The sequence below is a fragment of the Anomaloglossus baeobatrachus genome, chromosome 7 (genome assembly GCF_048569485.1).
Source record: "Anomaloglossus baeobatrachus isolate aAnoBae1 chromosome 7, aAnoBae1.hap1, whole genome shotgun sequence".
Classification (NCBI taxonomy): Eukaryota; Metazoa; Chordata; class Amphibia; order Anura; family Aromobatidae; genus Anomaloglossus; species Anomaloglossus baeobatrachus.
The window spans coordinates 265899979-265917595 of record NC_134359.1 but is presented as its reverse complement, the minus strand read 5'-3'; the positions used below and the strand labels follow the sequence as shown (position 1 = coordinate 265917595).

The following is a 17617-nucleotide window of genomic DNA, read 5'->3' as shown; positions in this document are numbered from 1 at the left end:
GTGTCACCCCAGGAGCACTTTGCTGCGCCGACCGAGAGGGGCCTGGGGGCGATGAACTCTCAGTGCCCTGGGCCTGTGTTACCGGTCTGGACTGCAAGGCCTCTAGTATCTTAGCAGACCATTTGTCCATAGACTGAGCCATGGATTGTGAAAGCGACTCAGAGAGTTTGTCAGCCAAAACTGCAAACTCTGTCCTTGCCACCTGGACAGTGGAAGCCGGTGGTTCTACCTGAGCCGAGGGTCCCCCCAGTGCCTGAGGCTCCGGCTGAGTGAGTGCCACAGGGGCCGAGCATTGCACACAGTGAGGGTAGGTGGAACCTGCAGGTAACATAGCCGCACAAGAGGTACAGGTTGCAAAATAAGCCTGTGCCTTGGCACCCTTGCTCTTTGTGGACGACATGCTGTTGTCTCCTGTTAGAGTAATCAGTGAGGGTATATAGCCAAAGGCAAATAATGCGGCCGAACAGAGAAAATGTATACAAATATACCATATGTATATACAGTTCGGCACTCTATGGGGCCCAGCACCGGGTGACCGGTGTGGCTTACCGACCGCTCAAGCGGTGTGTGGCCCCCAGATTCCCTGCCTCGGGTCTCCCAGAGATGCAGCCAGAAGTCCTCCACCGGCAGAATGTGCTTAAAAACATGGCTGTCGGCGTTCACAGGGGAGGAGGGAGCCGTGGGCGTAACTACAAAAGTGCGGGAATCTGGCCCCAGAGTGATTAGTGAGGGGGGCGGAGGACAGCTACGGGTGCTCCAGCCCTCACTGTCGGCGTCCGACCGACCGTCCCGCCCTTACCCCTGACTGGCAGGCCCGGGGGCGGGAGTTTAATGCACTAGGCCGCAAAAGCCGGGGACTAAAGTTAAAACCGCGGCCGGCAAGCAGGCGCGGTCGGCGCGGTAGTCCCGGTCTCATACCAACACCGCAGTCGCTGCAGCGTCTGAGGCCAAGGTGCTCCATGCACCGTCCCCAAGGGGACACAGAGTACCTATAGATGCAGGGCCCTGTCCCTGATGATACTCAGTCTCCTGTCCGTCAGAATCCCACAGGGGCTGCGGAGGGAGCCCGGTCCCAGTGCCTGGATGACCGGATAGGATCCCACTTCTCCCAGAGCCCCTAAGGGATGGGGAAGGAAAACGGCATGTGGCTCCAGCCTGTGTACCCGCAATGGGTACCTCAACCTTAACAACACCGCCGACTTAGTGGGGTGAGAAGGGAGCATGCCGGGAGCCCTGTTAGGGGCCCTCTTTTCTTCCATCCGATATAATCAGCAGCTGCTGCTGACTAAAATGGGAGCTTGAGTGAATGTGTGCCTCCTTCAACACAAAGCATAAAACTGATGGGCCCGTGATGCACGGGAGGGTGTATAGCAGAGGGGAGGGGTTACACTTTTTAAAGTGTAATACTTTGTGTGGCCTCCGGAGGCAGAAGCTATACACCCAATTGTCTGGGTCTCCCAATGGAGCGACAAAGAAATAAAATTGCCATGTGCATATGTATTTATCCCTTTTGCTATGAAGCCCCTAAAAGAAGGGAATTTTGTTTACTTACCGTAAATTCCTTTTCTTCTAGCTCCAATTGGGAGACCCAGAAAAGTGGGTGTATAGGCTATGCCTCCGGAGGCCGCACAAAGTATTACACTAAAAGTGTAAAGCCCCTCCCCTTCTGCCTATACACCCCCCGTGCTCCCACGGGCTGCTCAGTTTTGGTGCAAAAGCAAGAAGGAGGAAAAACAATTATAAACTGGTTAAAGTAAGCTCAATCCGAAGGAATATCGGAGAACTGAAACCATTCAACATGAACAACATGTGTACACAAAAAAACAGGGGCGGGTGCTGGGTCTCCCAATTGGAGCTAGAAGAAAAGGAATTTACGGTAAGTAAACAAAATTCCCTTCTTCTTTGTCGCTCCTAATTGGGAGACCCAGACAATTGGGACGTCCAAAAGCAGTCCCTGGGTGGGTAAATAATACCTCATAATAGAGCCGTAACGGCTCCGGCCTACAGGTGGCTAACCGCCGCCTGAAGGACTCGCCTACCTAGGCTGGCATCTGCCGAAGCATAGGTATGCACCTGATAGTGTTTCGTGAAAGTGTGCAGGCTCGACCAGGTAGCCGCCTGACACACCTGCTGAGCCGCAGCCTGGTGCCTCAAAGCCCAGGACGCACCCACGGCTCTGGTAGAATGGGCTTTCAGCCGTGAGGGAACCGGAAGCCCCGCAGAACGGTAAGCTTCGAGAATTGGTTCCTTGATCCACCGAGCCAGGGTTGATTTGGAAGCCTGTGACCCTTTACGCTGGCCAGCGACAAGGACAAAGAGTGCATCCGAGCGGCGCAGCGGCGCCGTACGAGAAATGTAGTACCTGAGTGCTCTCACCAGATCTAACAAGTGCAAATCCTTTTCACATTGGTGAACTGGATGAGGACAAAAAGAGGGTAAGGAGATATCCTGATTCAGATGAAAGGGGGATACCACTTTAGGGAGAAATTCCGGAACCGGACGCAGAACCACCTTGTCCTGGTGAAACACCAGGAAGGGGGCTTTGCATGACAGAGCTGCGAGCTCCGACACTCTCCGAAGTGAAGTGATTGCTACTAGGAAAACCACTTTCTGTGAAAGGCGTGCGAGAGAAATATCTTTCATTGGCTCAAACGGTGGTTTCTGAAGAACCAGCAGCACCCTGTTCAGATCCCAGGGTTCCAACGGACGTTTGTAAGGAGGAACGATGTGACAAACCCCCTGCAGGAACGTGCGTACCTGTGGAAGCCTGGCCAGGCGCTTCTGAAAAAAACACAGAGAGCGCAGAGACTTGTCCCTTAAGGGAGCCGAGTGACAAACCCTTTTCTAATCCGGACTGAAGAAAAGACAGGAAAGTGGGCAAGGCAAATGGCCAGGGAGAAAAACTCCCAGCAGAGCACCATGACAGGAATATTTTCCACGTCCTGTGGTAGATCCTGGCGGACGTTGGTTTCCTAGCCTGTCTCATAGTGGCAATGACCTCCTGAGATAATCCTGAGGACGCTAAGATCCAGGACTCAATGGCCACACAGTCAGGTTCAGGGCCGCAGAATTCAGATGGAAAAACGGCCCTTGAGACAGTAAGTCTGGTCGGTCTGGTAGTGCCCACGGTTGGCCCACCGTGAGATGCCACAGATCCGGGTACCACGACCTCCTCGGCCAGTCTGGAGCGACGAGGATGGCGCGGCGGCAGTCGGCCCTGATCTTGCGTAACACTCTGGGCAACAGTGCCAGAGGAGGAAACACATAAGGGAGTTGAAACCGCGACCAATCCTGAACTAAGGCGTCTGCCGCCAGAGCTCTGTGATCGTGAGATCGCGCCATGAATGCCGTGACCTTGTTGTTGTGCCGGGACGCCATTAGGTCGACGTCCGGCATCCCCCAGCGGCAACAGATCTCCTGAAACACGTCCGGGTGAAGGGACCATTCGCCTGCGTCCATGCCCTGGCGACTGAGAAAGTCTGCTTCCCAGTTTTCCACGCCCGGGATGTGAACTGCGGAGATGGTGGAGGCCGTGGCTTCCACCCACATCAAAATCCGTCGGACTTCCTGGAAGGCTTGCCGACTGCGTGTCCCGCCTTGGTGGTTGATGTAAGCCACCGCTGTGGAGTTGTCCGATTGAATTCGGATCTGCTTGCCTTCCAGCCACTGCTGGAACGCCTTCAGGGCAAGATACACTGCCCTGATCTCCAGGACATTGATCTGGAGTGAGGACTCTTGCTGAGTCCACGTACCCTGGGCCCTGTGGTGGAGAAAAACTGCTCCCCACCCTGACAGACTCGCGTCCGTCGTGACCACCGCCCAGGATGGGGGTAGAAAGGATTTCCCCTTCGAAAGTGAAGTGGGAAGAAGCCACCACTGAAGAGAAGCTTTGGTTGCCTGAGAAAGAGAGACGTTTCTGTCGAGGGACGTCGGATTCCTGTCCCATTTGCGTAGGATGTCCCATTGAAGAGGACGCAGATGAAACTGCGCAAAAGGAACTGCCTCCATTGCTGCTACCATCTTCCCTAGGAAGTGCATGAGGCGCCTCAGGGAGTGCGACTGGCCCTGCAGGAGAGATTGCACTCCTGTCTGTAGTGAACGCTGTTTGTTCAGCGGGAGCTTCACTATCGCTGCTAGAGTATGAAACTCCATGCCAAGAAATGTTAGCGATTGGGCCGGTGTCAGATTTGACTTCGGAAAATTGATAATCCACCCGAAACTCTGGAGAGTTTCTAGAGTAGCGTTGAGGCTGTGTTGGCATGCCTCTTGAGAGGGTGCCTTGACCAGCAGATCGTCCAAGTAAGGAATCACTGAGTGACCCCGAGAGTGGAGTACCGCTACTACTGAAGCCATGACCTTGGTGAAAACCCGTGGAGCTGTCGCCAGGCCGAACGGCAGTGCCACGAACTGAAGGTGTTCGTGTCCTATGGCGAAGCGCAGGAAGCGCTGATGCTCTGCAGCAATCGGTACGTGGAGATAAGCATCTTTGATATCGATCGATGCGAGGAAATCTCCTTGGGACATTGAGGCGATGACGGAGCGGAGGGATTCCATCCGGAACCGCCTGGTCTTTACGTGTTTGTTGAGCAGTTTCAGGTCCAGGACAGGACGGAAAGACCCGTCTTTCTTTGGAACCACAAACAGGTTGGAGTAAAAACCGTGACCCTGTTGCTGAAGAGGCACAGGGACCACCACTCCTTCCGCCTTTAGAGTGCCTACCGCCTGCAGAAGAGCATCGGCTCGCTCGGGGGGCGGAGATGTTCTGAAAAAACGAGTCGGAGGACGAGAGCTGAACTCTATCCTGTAACCGTGAGACAGAATGTCTCTCACCCAACGGTCTTGTACCTGTGGCAGCCAGATGTCGCAAAAGCGGGAGAGCCTGCCACCGACCGAGGATGCGGTGCGAAGTGGCCGCAAGTCATGAGGAAGCCGCCTTGGTAGCGGCACCTCCGGCGGTCTGTTTAGGACGTGAGTTAGACCGCCATGAGTCGGAGTTCTTCTGATTTTTCTGAGGCCTTTTGGACGAGGAGAATTGAGACTTGCCCGCGCCCCGAAAGGACCGAAACCTCGACTGCCCTCTCCTCTGTTGGGGTATGTTTGGTTTGGGCTGGGGTAAGGATGTATCCTTTCCCTTGGATTGTTTGATGATGTCATCCAAACGCTCGCCAAACAATCTGTCGCCAGAAATTGGCAAACTGGTTAAGCGCTTTTTGGAAGCAGAATCTGCCTTCCATTCCCGTAGCCACAAGGCCCTGCGGAGTACCACCGAATTGGCGGCTGCAACCGCCGTCCGGCTCGCAGAGTCCAGGACAGCATTAATAGCGTAAGACGCAAATGCCGAGGTCTGAGTGGTAATGGACGCCACTTGTGGCGCGGACGTGCATGTGGCTGCTTCAATTTGCGCTTGACCTGCTGAGATAGCTTGTAGCGCCCATACAGCTGCGAATGCTGGGGCAAAAGAAGCGCCGATAGCTTCGTAGATGGATTTCAACCAGAGCTCCATCTGCCTGTCAGTGGCATCTTTGAGTGAAGCCCCATCTTCCACTGCAAGTATGGATCTAGCCGCCAGTCTGGAGATTGGAGGATCCACTTTGGGACACTGAGTCCAACTTTTAACCACGTCAGGGGGAAAGAAGGGAATTTTGTTACTTACCGTAAATTCCTTTTCTTCTAGCTCCTATTGGGAGACCCAGACGATTGGGTGTATAGCTACTGCCTCCGGAGGCCACACAAAGCATTACACTAAAAAGTGTAAGGCCCCTCCCCTTCTGGCTATACACCCCCCGTGGGAACACGGGATGCTCAGTTTTAGTGCTAAAGCAAGAAGGAGGAAAGCCAATAACTGGTTTAAACAAATTCACTCCGAGTAACATCGGAGAACTGAAAACCGTTCAACATGAACAACATGTGTACCCGAAAAAAACAAAAATCCCGAAGGACAACAGGGCGGGTGCTGGGTCTCCCAATAGGAGCTAGAAGAAAAGGAATTTACGGTAAGTAACAAAATTCCCTTCTTCTTCGGCGCTCCATTGGGAGACCCAGACGATTGGGACGTCCAAAAGCAGTCCCTGGGTGGGTAAAGAAATACCTCATGTTAGAGCTGCAAAGACGGCCCTCCCCTACGGGGAGGCAACTGCCGCCTGCAGGACTCTTCTACCTAGGCTGGCGTCCGCCGAAGCATAGGTATGCACCTGATAATGTTTGGTGAAAGTGTGCAGACTCGACCAGGTAGCTGCCTGGCACACTTGTTGAGCCGTAGCCTGGTGTCGTAATGCCCAGGACGCACCCACAGCTCTGGTTGAGTGGGCCTTTAGCCCTGAAGGAACCGGAAGCCCAGCAGAACGGTAGGCTTCAAGAATCGGTTCTTTGATCCATCGAGCCAGGGTGGCCTTGGAAGCCTGCGACCCTTTGCGCTTACCAGCGACAAGGACAAAGAGTGCATCGGACCGGCGCAGGGGCGCCGTGCGGGAAATGTAGATTCTGAGTGCTCTCACCAGATCTAACAAATGTAAATCCTTCTCATACCGATGAACTGCATGAGGACAAAAGGACGGCAAGGAGATATCCTGATTAAGATGAAAAGAGGATACCACCTTAGGGAGAAACTCCTGAATGGGGCGCAGCACTACCTTGTCCTGGTGAAACACTAGGAAGGGAGCCTTGGATGACAGCGCTGCTAGTTCAGACACTCTCCGAAGAGATGTGATCGCTACCAGAAAAGCCACTTTCTGTGATAGTCGAGAAAGTGAAACATCTCTCAGAGGCTCGAAGGGCGGCTTCTGGAGGGCAACTAGTACCCTGTTCAGATCCCATGGATCTAACGGCCGCTTGTACGGGGGTACGATATGACAAACCCCCTGCAGGAACGTGCGCACCTTAGAAAGTCGTGCTAGACGCTTCTGAAAAAAGACGGATAGCGCCGAGACTTGCCCTTTAAGGGAGCCGAGCGACAAACCTTTTTCTAACCCCGATTGCAGGAAAGAAAGAAAAGTAGGCAATGCAAATGGCCAGGGGGACACTCCCTGAGCAGAGCACCAGGATAAGAAAATCTTCCACGTTCTGTGGTAGATCTTAGCAGACGTGGGCTTCCTAGCCTGTCTCATGGTGGCAACGACCCCTTGGGATAATCCTGAAGACGCTAGGATCCAGGACTCAATGGCCACACAGTCAGGTTCAGGGCCGCAGAATTCCGATGGAAAAACGGCCCTTGGGACAGTAAGTCTGGTCGGTCTGGTAGTGCCCACGGTTGGCCGACCGTGAGATGCCACAGATCCGGGTACCACGACCTCCTCGGCCAGTCTGGGGCGACGAGTATGACGCGGCTGCAATCGGATCTGATCTTGCGTAGCACTCTGGGCAAGAGTGCCAGAGGTGGAAACACGTAAGGGAGCCGGAACTGCGACCAATCTTGCACCAAGGCGTCTACCGCCAGAGCTCTTTGATCGCGAGACCGCGCCATGAAGGTCGGGACCTTGTTGTTGTGCCGAGACGCCATTAAGTCGACGTCCGGCACCCCCCAGCGGCGACAGATTTCCTGAAACACGTCCGGGTGAAGGGACCACTCCCCTGCGTCCATACCCTGGCGACTGAGGAAGTCTGCTTCCCAGTTTTCCACGCCCGGGATGTGAACCGCGGATATGGTGGATGCTCTGTCCTCCACCCACATCAGAATCCGCCGGACTTCCTGGAAGGCTTGCCGGCTGCGTGTCCCTCCTTGGTGGTTGATGTATGCCACCGCTGTGGAGTTGTCCGACTGAATTCGGATCTGCTTTCCTTCCAGCCACTGCTGGAAGGCTAGTAGGGCCAGATACACTGCCCTGATTTCCAGAACATTGATCTGAAGGGTGGACTCCTGCTGAGTCCACGTCCCCTGAGCCCTGTGGTGGAGAAAAACTGCTCCCCACCCTGACAGACTCGCGTCTGTCGTGACCACTGCCCAGGATGGGGGAAGGAAGGATCTTCCCTGCGATAAAGAGGTGGGAAGAAGCCACCACTGCAAAGAGTCCTTGGTCGTCTGGGAAAGGGAGACTTCCCTGTCCAGGGATGTTGACTTCCCGTCCCATTGGCGGAGAATGTCCTACTGAAGTGGGCGCAGGTGAAACTGCGCAAACGGGACTGCCTCCATTGCTGCCACCATCTTCCCTAGGAAGTGCATGAGGCGCCTTAAGGGGTGCGACTGACCTTGAAGGAGAGACTGCACCCCTGTCTGTAGTGACCGCTGCTTGTCCAGCGGAAGCTTCACTATCGCTGAGAGAGTATGAAACTCCATGCCAAGATACGTTAGTGATTGGGTCGGTGACAGGTTTGACTTTGAGAAGTTGATGATCCACCCGAACGTCTGGAGAGTCTCCAGCGCAACATTCAGGCTGAGTTGGCATGCCTCTTGAGAGGGTGCTTTGACAAGTAGATCGTCCAAGTAAGGGATCACCGAGTGTCCCTGAGAGTGCAAGATCGCTACCACTGCCGCCATGACCTTGGTGAAAACCCGTGGGGCTGTCGCCAGACCAAATGGCAGAGCTACGAATTGAAGATGGTCATCTCCTATCACGAAACGCAGAAAGCGTTGGTGCTCTGTAGCAATCGGCACGTGGAGATAAGCATCTTTGATGTCTATTGATGCCAGGAAATCTCCTTGAGACATTGAGGCAATGACGGAGCGGAGGGATTCCATCCGGAACCGCCTGGCGTTCACATGCTTGTTGAGCAGTTTTAGGTCCAGAACAGGACGGAATGAGCCGTCCTTTTTTGGCACCACAAAGAGATTGGAGTAAAAACCTTGTCCTTGTTCCTGAAGAGGAACAGGGATCACCACTCCTTCTGCTCTTAGAGAGCCCACCGCCTGCAGAAGGGCATCTGCTCGGTCGGGATGTGGGGAAGTTCTGAAGAACCGAGGCCGAGGACGAGAACTGAACTCTATCCTGTACCCGTGAGACAAAATGTCTGTTACCCACCGGTCCTTGACCTGTGGCAGCCAAATGTCGCAAAAGCGGGAGAGCCTGCCACCGACCAAGGATGCGGAGGGAGGAGGCCGAAAGTCATGAGGCAGCCGGCTTGGAAGCGGTTCCTCCGGTTGCTTTCTTGGGGCGTGAGTGAGCCCGCCAGGAATCTGAGCTCCTTTGCTCCTTCTGAGTCCCTTTGGACGAGGAGAATTGGGGCTTGCCCGAGCCTCGAAAGGACCGAAACCTCGACTGCCACTTCCTCTGTTGAGGTTTGCTTGATCTGGGCTGGGGTAAGGAGGAGTCCTTACCCTTGGACTGTTTAATGATTTCAGCCAGTTGCTCACCAAACAGTCTGTCTCCAGATAGTGGCAAGCTGGTTAAACATTTCTTGGAAGCAGAATCTGCTTTCCATTCCTTTAACCACAAGGCTCTGCGCAAAACCACAGAGTTGGCGGAAGCCATTGAGGTACGGCTCGTAGAGTCCAGTACCGCATTGATAGCGTAGGTCGCAAACGCAGACATTTGCGTAGTTAAGGACGCCACTTGCGGGACTGCTGGACGTATGATAGAGTCCACCTGCGCCAGACCAGCTGAAATAGCTTGGAGTGCCCACACGGCCGCGAATGCTGGAGCAAACGACGCGCCGATAGCTTCGTAGACAGATTTTAACCAAAGGTCCATCTGTCTGTCAGTGGCATCTTTAAGTGAAGCCCCGTCTTCCACTGCAACTATGGATCTAGCCGCAAGCCTGGAGATTGGGGGGTCCACCTTTGGACACTGGGTCCAGCGTTTGACCACGTCAGGGGGAAAGGGATAACGTGTATCCTTAAGACGTTTGGAGAAACGCTTGTCTGGATAAGCATGGTGTTTCTGGACTGCTTCTCTGAAGTCAGCGTGGTCCAGAAAAGTACTCAGTTTACGCTTGGGATACCTGAAATGGAATTTCTCCAGCTGAGCAGCTGCCTCCTCTGCTGAAGGGGCTGGGGGAGAAATGTCCAATAGTCTATTGATGGCCGCTATAAGGTCATTTACCATGGCGTCACCGTCAGGGGTATCTAGATTGAGAGCGGTTTCAGGATTAGACTCCTGCTCACCCTCGTCTGTGTCCTCATACAGAGATTCTTCTCTCTGAGACCCTGACCAGCGTGATGACGTGGAGGGTCTTTCCCAGCGAGCCCGCTTAGGCTGCCTGGGACTGTCTTCTGAGTCCGAGTCCTCAGCCTGAGAAGCCCGGGACCCCCTTGAAGCACGGATTAGTTCCAACTGAGGGGGACCGGGGAACATTGACACAGCAGCGTCCATGGTCTGAGTGACTGGCCTGGCCTGCAAGGTCTCCAGGATTTTTGTCATAGTCACAGACATCTTGTCAGCAAAAACTGCAAACTCTGTTCCCGTCACCGGGGCAGGGTTCACAGGCGTCTCTGCCTGGTCCACTACCACCATAGACTCCGGCTGACGAAGTGGCACAGGGATCGAACATTGCACACAATGGGGATCATTGGAACCTGCCGGTAGATCAGCCCCACATGCGGCACAAGCAGCGTATACAGCCTGTGTCTTGGCACCCTTGCGTTTTGCGGATGACATGTTGTTGTCTCCTCAGAGCAATATAGGGTCTACAGCCAAGAAGCGACCTTACAGTGCAAATATATATGAATATATGGTACAGAGAAAAGAGTACACTAATATCACACTGTGGCACTAGAGGGGCCAGCACTAATGTGCTGCTTACCGCCCGCTTAACGCGGGTGTGTGGTCGCCAGAAATCCCTTGTCTGAGTCTCCCAGGGCTATGTCCGTTCTCCAGCCAGACTGCATGCAGGAATGGCTGCCGGCGTCCTGTGGAGAGGGGCGGGCCCTGGGCGTGTGCAGACAAAGTGCGGGAAACCTGCGTCCCCACTGTGCCAAGTGAGAGGGCTGGAGTATGTAAATAAGACTCCAGCCCTCGGCGCCGACTATCGTACAGCGTCTCTCCCCTTCCCTGAGTGACAGGGTGGGGGCGGGAACGAAGCGGAGCTAGGCCGCAAAAGCCGGGGACTAAATTTATAAGCGCCGCCGTCGTAAAAGCACGGTCGGCGCTAAGTCCCCGGCGCACCACAAGTCTCAGCCGCGCCGCCGCTCCAGGGGCGGTCGGCGCGGCAGTCCCCAACACATAAAGTCCCTCAGCAAAGTTGCAGAGACTGTAGCCCTAGCGCTCAGCGCTACTGTCCCCGGCGCACTAGCACACCCAGCAAGTCTGGAGTGTGCGCGGCCTTTCCATACGGGGACACAGAGTACCTGTTAATGTTGCAGGGCCTTGTCCCTGAACGGTACCCAGCTCCGTATCCAGCAGGTTCTATGGGTCTGTGGATGGAGCCCGGCCTCAGGGCTTGGGGGCCGGTAAGATCCCACTTCCTCAGAGCCCCTCAGGGGGATGGGGAAGGAAAACAGCATGTGGGCTCCAGCCTCCGTACCCGCAATGGGTACCTCAACCTTGACAAACCACAAGTGGGGTGAGAAGGGAGCATGCTGGGGGCCCTATATGGGCCCTCTTTTCTTCCATCCGATATAGTCAGCAGCTACTGCTGACTAAACAGTGGAGCTATGCGTGGATGTCTGACCTCCTTCGCACAAAGCTTGAAAACTGAGCATCCCGTGTTCCCACGGGGGGTGTATAGCCAGAAGGGGAGGGGCCTTACACTTTTTAGTGTAATGCTTTGTGTGGCCTCCGGAGGCAGTAGCTATACACCCAATCGTCTGGGTCTCCCAATGGAGCGCCGAAGAAAGGATAACGTGTATCCTTAAGACGCTTAGAAAAACGCTTATCTGGACAAGCATGGTGATTCTGGACTGCCTCTCTGAAATCAGAGTGGTCCAGAAACATACTCTGTGTACGCTTGGGGAACCTGAAACGGAATTTCTCCTGCTGAGAAGCCGACTCCTCTGCCGGAGGAGCTGAGGGAGAAATATCCAGCATTTGATTGATGGACGCAATAAGATCGTTCACTATGGCGTCCCCGTCTGGAGTGTTAAGATTGAGAGCGCCCTCAGGATCAGAATCCTGATCAACTGTTTCCGCTTCATCAACCCGAGATTCCCCTCGCTGAGACCCTGAACAATATGAGGATGTCGAGGGAAAATCTAAGCGAGCTCGCTTAGTCGGTCTGGGGCTGGGGTCTGTGTCAGAACCCTCAGCCTGGGATCTATGAGATACCCCGGGAGGACATTGTTGGTCCAACTGAGGGGGGCCAGGGAACACAGATTCAACAGAGTCCCTGTGCTGAGATATCGGCCTGGACTGCAAGGCTTCTAGTATCTTAGCCATAGTCTCAGAGAGTTTTGCAAACTCTGTCCCCGTCACCTGGACATTGTCAGCAGGTGGCTCCCCCTGGGCCCCTCTTAGCAGAGGCTCTGGCTGAGTAAGTGTCACAGGGCCCGAGCACTGTACACAATGAGGGTCAGTGGAACCTGCCGGTAGCGGGGTCGTACATGCGGCGCAGGCAGCATAATAAGCCTGTGTTTTGGCACCCCTGTCTTTTGTGGGCGCCATGCTATTATCTTCCCTGAGTAACACAATAGGGTATATAGCCAGAAATCAACTGTGCACCATACAGTGTAAAGTATATACCATAAACATATACTGTATAGTTACACTACTGCACAATGGGGCTAGCACCACAGGTGCTGCTTACCACCCGCTTAAAGCGGTTGTGAGGCCACCCAAGTCCCTGCCTGGGTCTCCCAGACTTTGTCCCCCTCTGCTGTGTCCGAGGAGCTGACAGGAATGGCTGCCGGCGTCCTGAGGAGAGGAGGGAGTCGTGGGCGTGGCCCAGAAAGTGCGGGAACTGGAGCCGCACTGTGCACAGTGAGAGGGGTGGAGTATGCAAAGCATGCTCCAGCCCTCAGTGCTGCTCGTTCTGTGCAGCTTCCCGCCCTTCCCCTGCCTGTCAGGGCTGAGGGCGGGAGGAAAAGAGACTAGGCCGCAAAAAGCCGGGGACTCGAGTAATAAGCGCGGCCGCCGTATAAGCGTGGCCAGCGCGGAAGTCCCCGGCGCACTACAAGTCCCAGCCGCGCCGCAGTGTTCCGTGGCAGCGGCGGTCAGCGCGGCAGTCCCTATACATAAACACACTCAGCAACGCTGAGTGTGTAATGGCACATTTTAACCCGGTCAGCGCCGCGGCCCGGTGCACTAGCACACCCAACAAAGCTGGAGTGTTGCTGTGCGCGGTCCCCACAGGGATACAGAGTACCTCCACGTAGCAGGGCCATGTCCCTGAACGGTACCCGGCTCCTATCCAGCAGGCTCCACAGGAGTTGTGGACGAAGCCCGGTCTCAGTGCCTGGAGACCGATAGGATCCCACTTCACCCAGAGCCCTGAGGGGGATGGGGAAGGAAAACAGCATGTGGGCTCCAGCCTCCGTACCCGCAATGGATACCTCAACCTTAACAACACCGCCAACAAAAGTGGGGTGAGAAGGGAGCATGCTGGGGGCCCTATATGGGCCCACTTTTCTTCCATCCGACATAGTCAGCAGCTGCTGCTGACCAATCTGTGGAGCTGTGCGTGCATGTCTGCCTCCTTCGCACAAAGCATAAAAACTGAGCAGCCCGTGGGAGCACGGGGGGTGTATAGGCAGAAGGGGAGGGGCTTTACACTTTTAGTGTAATACTTTGTGCGGCCTCCGGAGGCATAGCCTATACACCCAATTGTCTGGGTCTCCCAATTAGGAGCGACAAAGAAATTAGTGGTGCAAGAAATTATCGTCATAAAGGATGTCCACCTGTGTGCAATCTAAGCGTCCAGAGGTCTGTCCGTATATACACAGCATTGCAGCTCAGGTATCCATGGTTACGACCGCAAGAAACTGTCACTAAGTGGTTGTAACCATGGATACCTAAGCTGCAATACCCTGCACATGAGGTAAGACATACCTAATCAGGAGAACTATACTGCATTTCTAATTGGAGGTATTTGCTAATATTATAGCTACTACATATTGGGATAGGATCTTGGAGAGAAAGGTAATAAGTTGCTTAAGAGCAGATACAATATATACACAGCATTGCAGCTTAGGTATCCATGGTTACGACCACAAGAAACAGTCACTAAGTGGTCGTAACCATGGATACCTAAGCTGCAATGCCCTGCACATGAGGTAAGACATACCTAATCAGGAGAACTATACTGCATTTCTAATTGGAGGTATTTGCTAATATTATAGCTACTACATATTGGGATAGGCAACTTATTACCTTTCTCTCCAAGATCCTATCCCAATATGTAGTAGCTATATTAGCAAATACCTCCAATTAGAAATGCAGTATAGTTCTCCTGATTAGGTATGTCTTACCTCATGTGCAGGGCATTGTAGCTTAGGTATCCATGGTTACAACCACTTAGTGACTGTTTCTTGTGGTCGTAACCATGGATACCTAAGCTGCAATGCTGTGTATATATTGTATCTGCTCTTAGGCAACTTATTACCTTTCTCTCCAAGATCCTAAGAGCAGATACAATATATACACAGCATTGCAGCTTAGGTATCCATGGTTACGACCACAAGAAACTGTCACTAATTGGTCGTAACCATGGATACCTAAGCTACAATGCCCTGCACATGAGGTAAGACATACCTAATCAGGAGAACTATACTGCATTTCTAATTGGAGGTATTTGCTAATATTATAGCTACATGTTGGGATAGGATCTTTGAGAGAAAGGTGATAAGTCGCTTAAGAGCTGATACACGCTGAATATGGGGACCTGTAACGATGTATTCGGAGAATTTCGAGCTGGAAATTGTCGGACTGAAACCAATGTACAAACTAAACCGGACAGAGTAAGACCAGAGACGTTTTCGATTAAGGTTAAATTCCATCTTTAATCCCACAACGTTGCAATCTGAATGGAGGAGGATACAGTCCACTGTAGTGCTGGTTCAGCACACTAAAATCTGGACCGAGTACAAGAGTATCTTTACTAATCATCCGCCAGGAGCTGCTGACTGTCCATTCAGTACGGAAGTAGAAAAGGCCCTGAACCCACGTGCATGGAGGAGGCAGAGTCATGGCGAGGCAGAGAGAGGCTCTTGTCGTTCAAGCAGCGGAGCAGGAGTTCCCTTTTGCTTGGAGAAGGATGGAATTTGGTGGTGGTGCGGGAAATTAAGAGGTTAAAAAGTAGCGCTCTTTAAAAGATCCTCCGGTGAAGGTTAAAGGCACAACTTCAGACAAGAACGATGTAAATGTCCATTCACGGTCGCGGGAGGAGGATTAAGACAGAACTTTTGGAGTTTTGTATTTTGGTAGAGGAGAAGTGTTGATGCTGGATAGGAGAACGCTGCAGAGAAAGAACAGAAGGTGAGTGCACACTAAACCCGGATAGAACAGCCATCGCCCTTCACTCGATCGTCACTGTGAAATTGAAAAAAAAAATGGGGTCTGTTTTATAATCTGGTGGCGTCTTACCAGGGAGAGGGGGGGGGGTCACAGGAGGCAGGGGCGGTACTGGTGTGCTGCAATACTGCGAATAGTATAGAGGTGGGCCCAGATACTCACTGCGGATGCTGTTCTGTGCGGGGGAAGCAGCGACGCCGCTCTGCGCTGCCCGGGGGACAGTGAGTCACCAGCCATTCTAAAGAGGTTGGCAGTTGGCAGTGAGCGCTTCAAATAATGGCGGTCGGAGTCAGCGCGTGAGCAGATGAGAACTTGAGCAGAGATCTCCATAAACGCACGCGCTGACCGAAGGCGCCATTATTTGAAACCCTGACTGCAGTCATCTTCAGAATGACCGCACGCCGCACACAGAGCAGCCGCCCGCCGAGCAGAAGAGCGCTAAGCAGAACGGAGCAGCCGCCCGCCGAGCAGAAGAGCGCTAAGCAGAACGGAGCAGCCGCCCGCCGAGCAGAAGAGCGCTAAGCAGAACGGAGCAGCCGTGCACAAAGCAGAGCGGCGCTGCCCGTTGCACAGAACAGCGTTGCACACCACATAGTATTACCCCTGGCTCCTTTGATCCCTATGCACAACCTCCCGATAAGCTATATTCTGATTTTAAGATGCACCCCTCATTTTCCTCTCAAAGTTTTGGGAGGAAAAGTGCGTGTTATAATCCGAAAAATCAGGTAACTGTTTTGAAGACATTGAAAAAACAGGTCCGTTAGCATAGCAAATACTCATTATTTCCCAACCATGCTGCAGTCTTACATACACATCTACTAAAGAGGAGGAGCTAAAGAAAACAAGACTTGTGTCGCCACATCTTAATGGAAAAATATGCACCATCAATAAACTAACCCCCAATACAGCTGACATCTGTCCCATCCACCCTGGTAAGCAAAGAAGGGGGCAGAGAACTTCCAGAAGAGCAGTGGTCTTCTCAATCACCTGATCTCTGGAGGTGCCAGGAATCAGACTCCGATTGACATTAACCAAAACCCAACTCACCAGAACGCTAGCGGACTACTCCTCCAGTGGGATAATTTCCTCTGTGACAAAGAATTCAATGGTCTCCTCTTCCCAGTCGTCCACGTTGCTGTCGAGCTCGTCTGTATCAACTCCTAGTGAAAATGACAATTAAAAAGGTAAATCAGGGTAAGTTTAAAGGTACCGTCACACTAAGCGACGCTCCAGCGATCCCACCAGCAACCTGACCTTGCAGGGATCGTTAGAGCGTCGCTACACGGGTTGCTGGTGAGCTGTCACACAGGAAGATCTAACCAGTGACCAGCCCCCAGCGACGCGTGGAAGCGGTGCTGCGCTTGATAACTAAGGTAAATATCGGGTAACCAACCCGATATTTACCTTGGTTACCAGCGCACACTGCTTAGCGCTGGCTCCCTGCACACCTAGCCAGAGTACACATGGGGTTAATTACCCGATGTGTAGTCTGGCTACGTATGCAGGGAGCCGGCACTGACAGCGTGAGAGCGGCGGACGCTGGTAACGAAGGTAAATATCGGGTAACCAAGGAAAGGGCTTCTTGGTTACCCGATATTTACATTGGTTACCAGCGTCCGCAGAAGCCGGCTCCTGCTCACTGCACATTTAGTTGTTGCTCTGTCACTGTCACACACAGCGATGTGCGCTTCACAGCGGGAGAGAAACAACTAAAAAATGGCCCAGGACATTCAGCAACAACCAACGACCTCACAGCAGGGGCCGGGTTGTTGCTGGATGTCACACACCGCAACATTGCTAGCAAGTTGTGCCTCAGCAGCAATGTTGCTAGCGATGTTGCTTAGTGTGACGTGGCCTTAAGGAGTGAACGAACATTAAATGGAAATATATCAATGATAGTGTTAACTATCTTCGGTCCTACAAAAATAAATTATTATCTGGAGGAGACAATATCTGGAAAGTGACAGGTAACCGGCCTGAGAACCGCATGTGACGCCTGATCAAAAGGGGTTCCTGCTACCAATGTTTCTGTAAAACAAGACAATTCCTTTAATGCAGCAGGTTACAACATCACTCACCGCCTCGGAGCTCCAAGCGAGCAGTCTTCTGCTCCATATACAGTTTCTGCGCCATCTCTCTGTATTTTTTGTATTCTTCCATCATGGTTCTCCTGCGGTCAACCAGTTCCTTTAAAATTATAAAAAAAGAAAACACTTACATTTACCTACACAGTGGTGTACATTACTGTGCTTAGGATGCATATGCCAGATAATATCTGGATGGCAAAAACGATATAAGAACAGAGA

General features: G+C 53.0%; 1 protein-coding gene across 1 annotated transcript in view; it reads right to left on the bottom strand.

The window, feature by feature from the left end:
* Window positions 1-14773: 14773 nt before the first annotated feature.
* The window catches only part of EIF3B (eukaryotic translation initiation factor 3 subunit B), a 68225-nt gene continuing 65381 nt past the window's right edge, over window positions 14774-17617 (bottom strand). The window contains exons 17-19 of the mRNA XM_075318114.1: window positions 17390-17498; window positions 16359-16471; window positions 14774-15255 (exon numbers count right to left, since the gene is read on the bottom strand). Of these exons, the coding sequence (XP_075174229.1) occupies window positions 16374-16471; window positions 17390-17498 (207 nt within the window). The 3' untranslated portion in view covers window positions 14774-15255; window positions 16359-16373. The remainder of the gene's footprint in view (window positions 15256-16358; window positions 16472-17389; window positions 17499-17617) is intronic.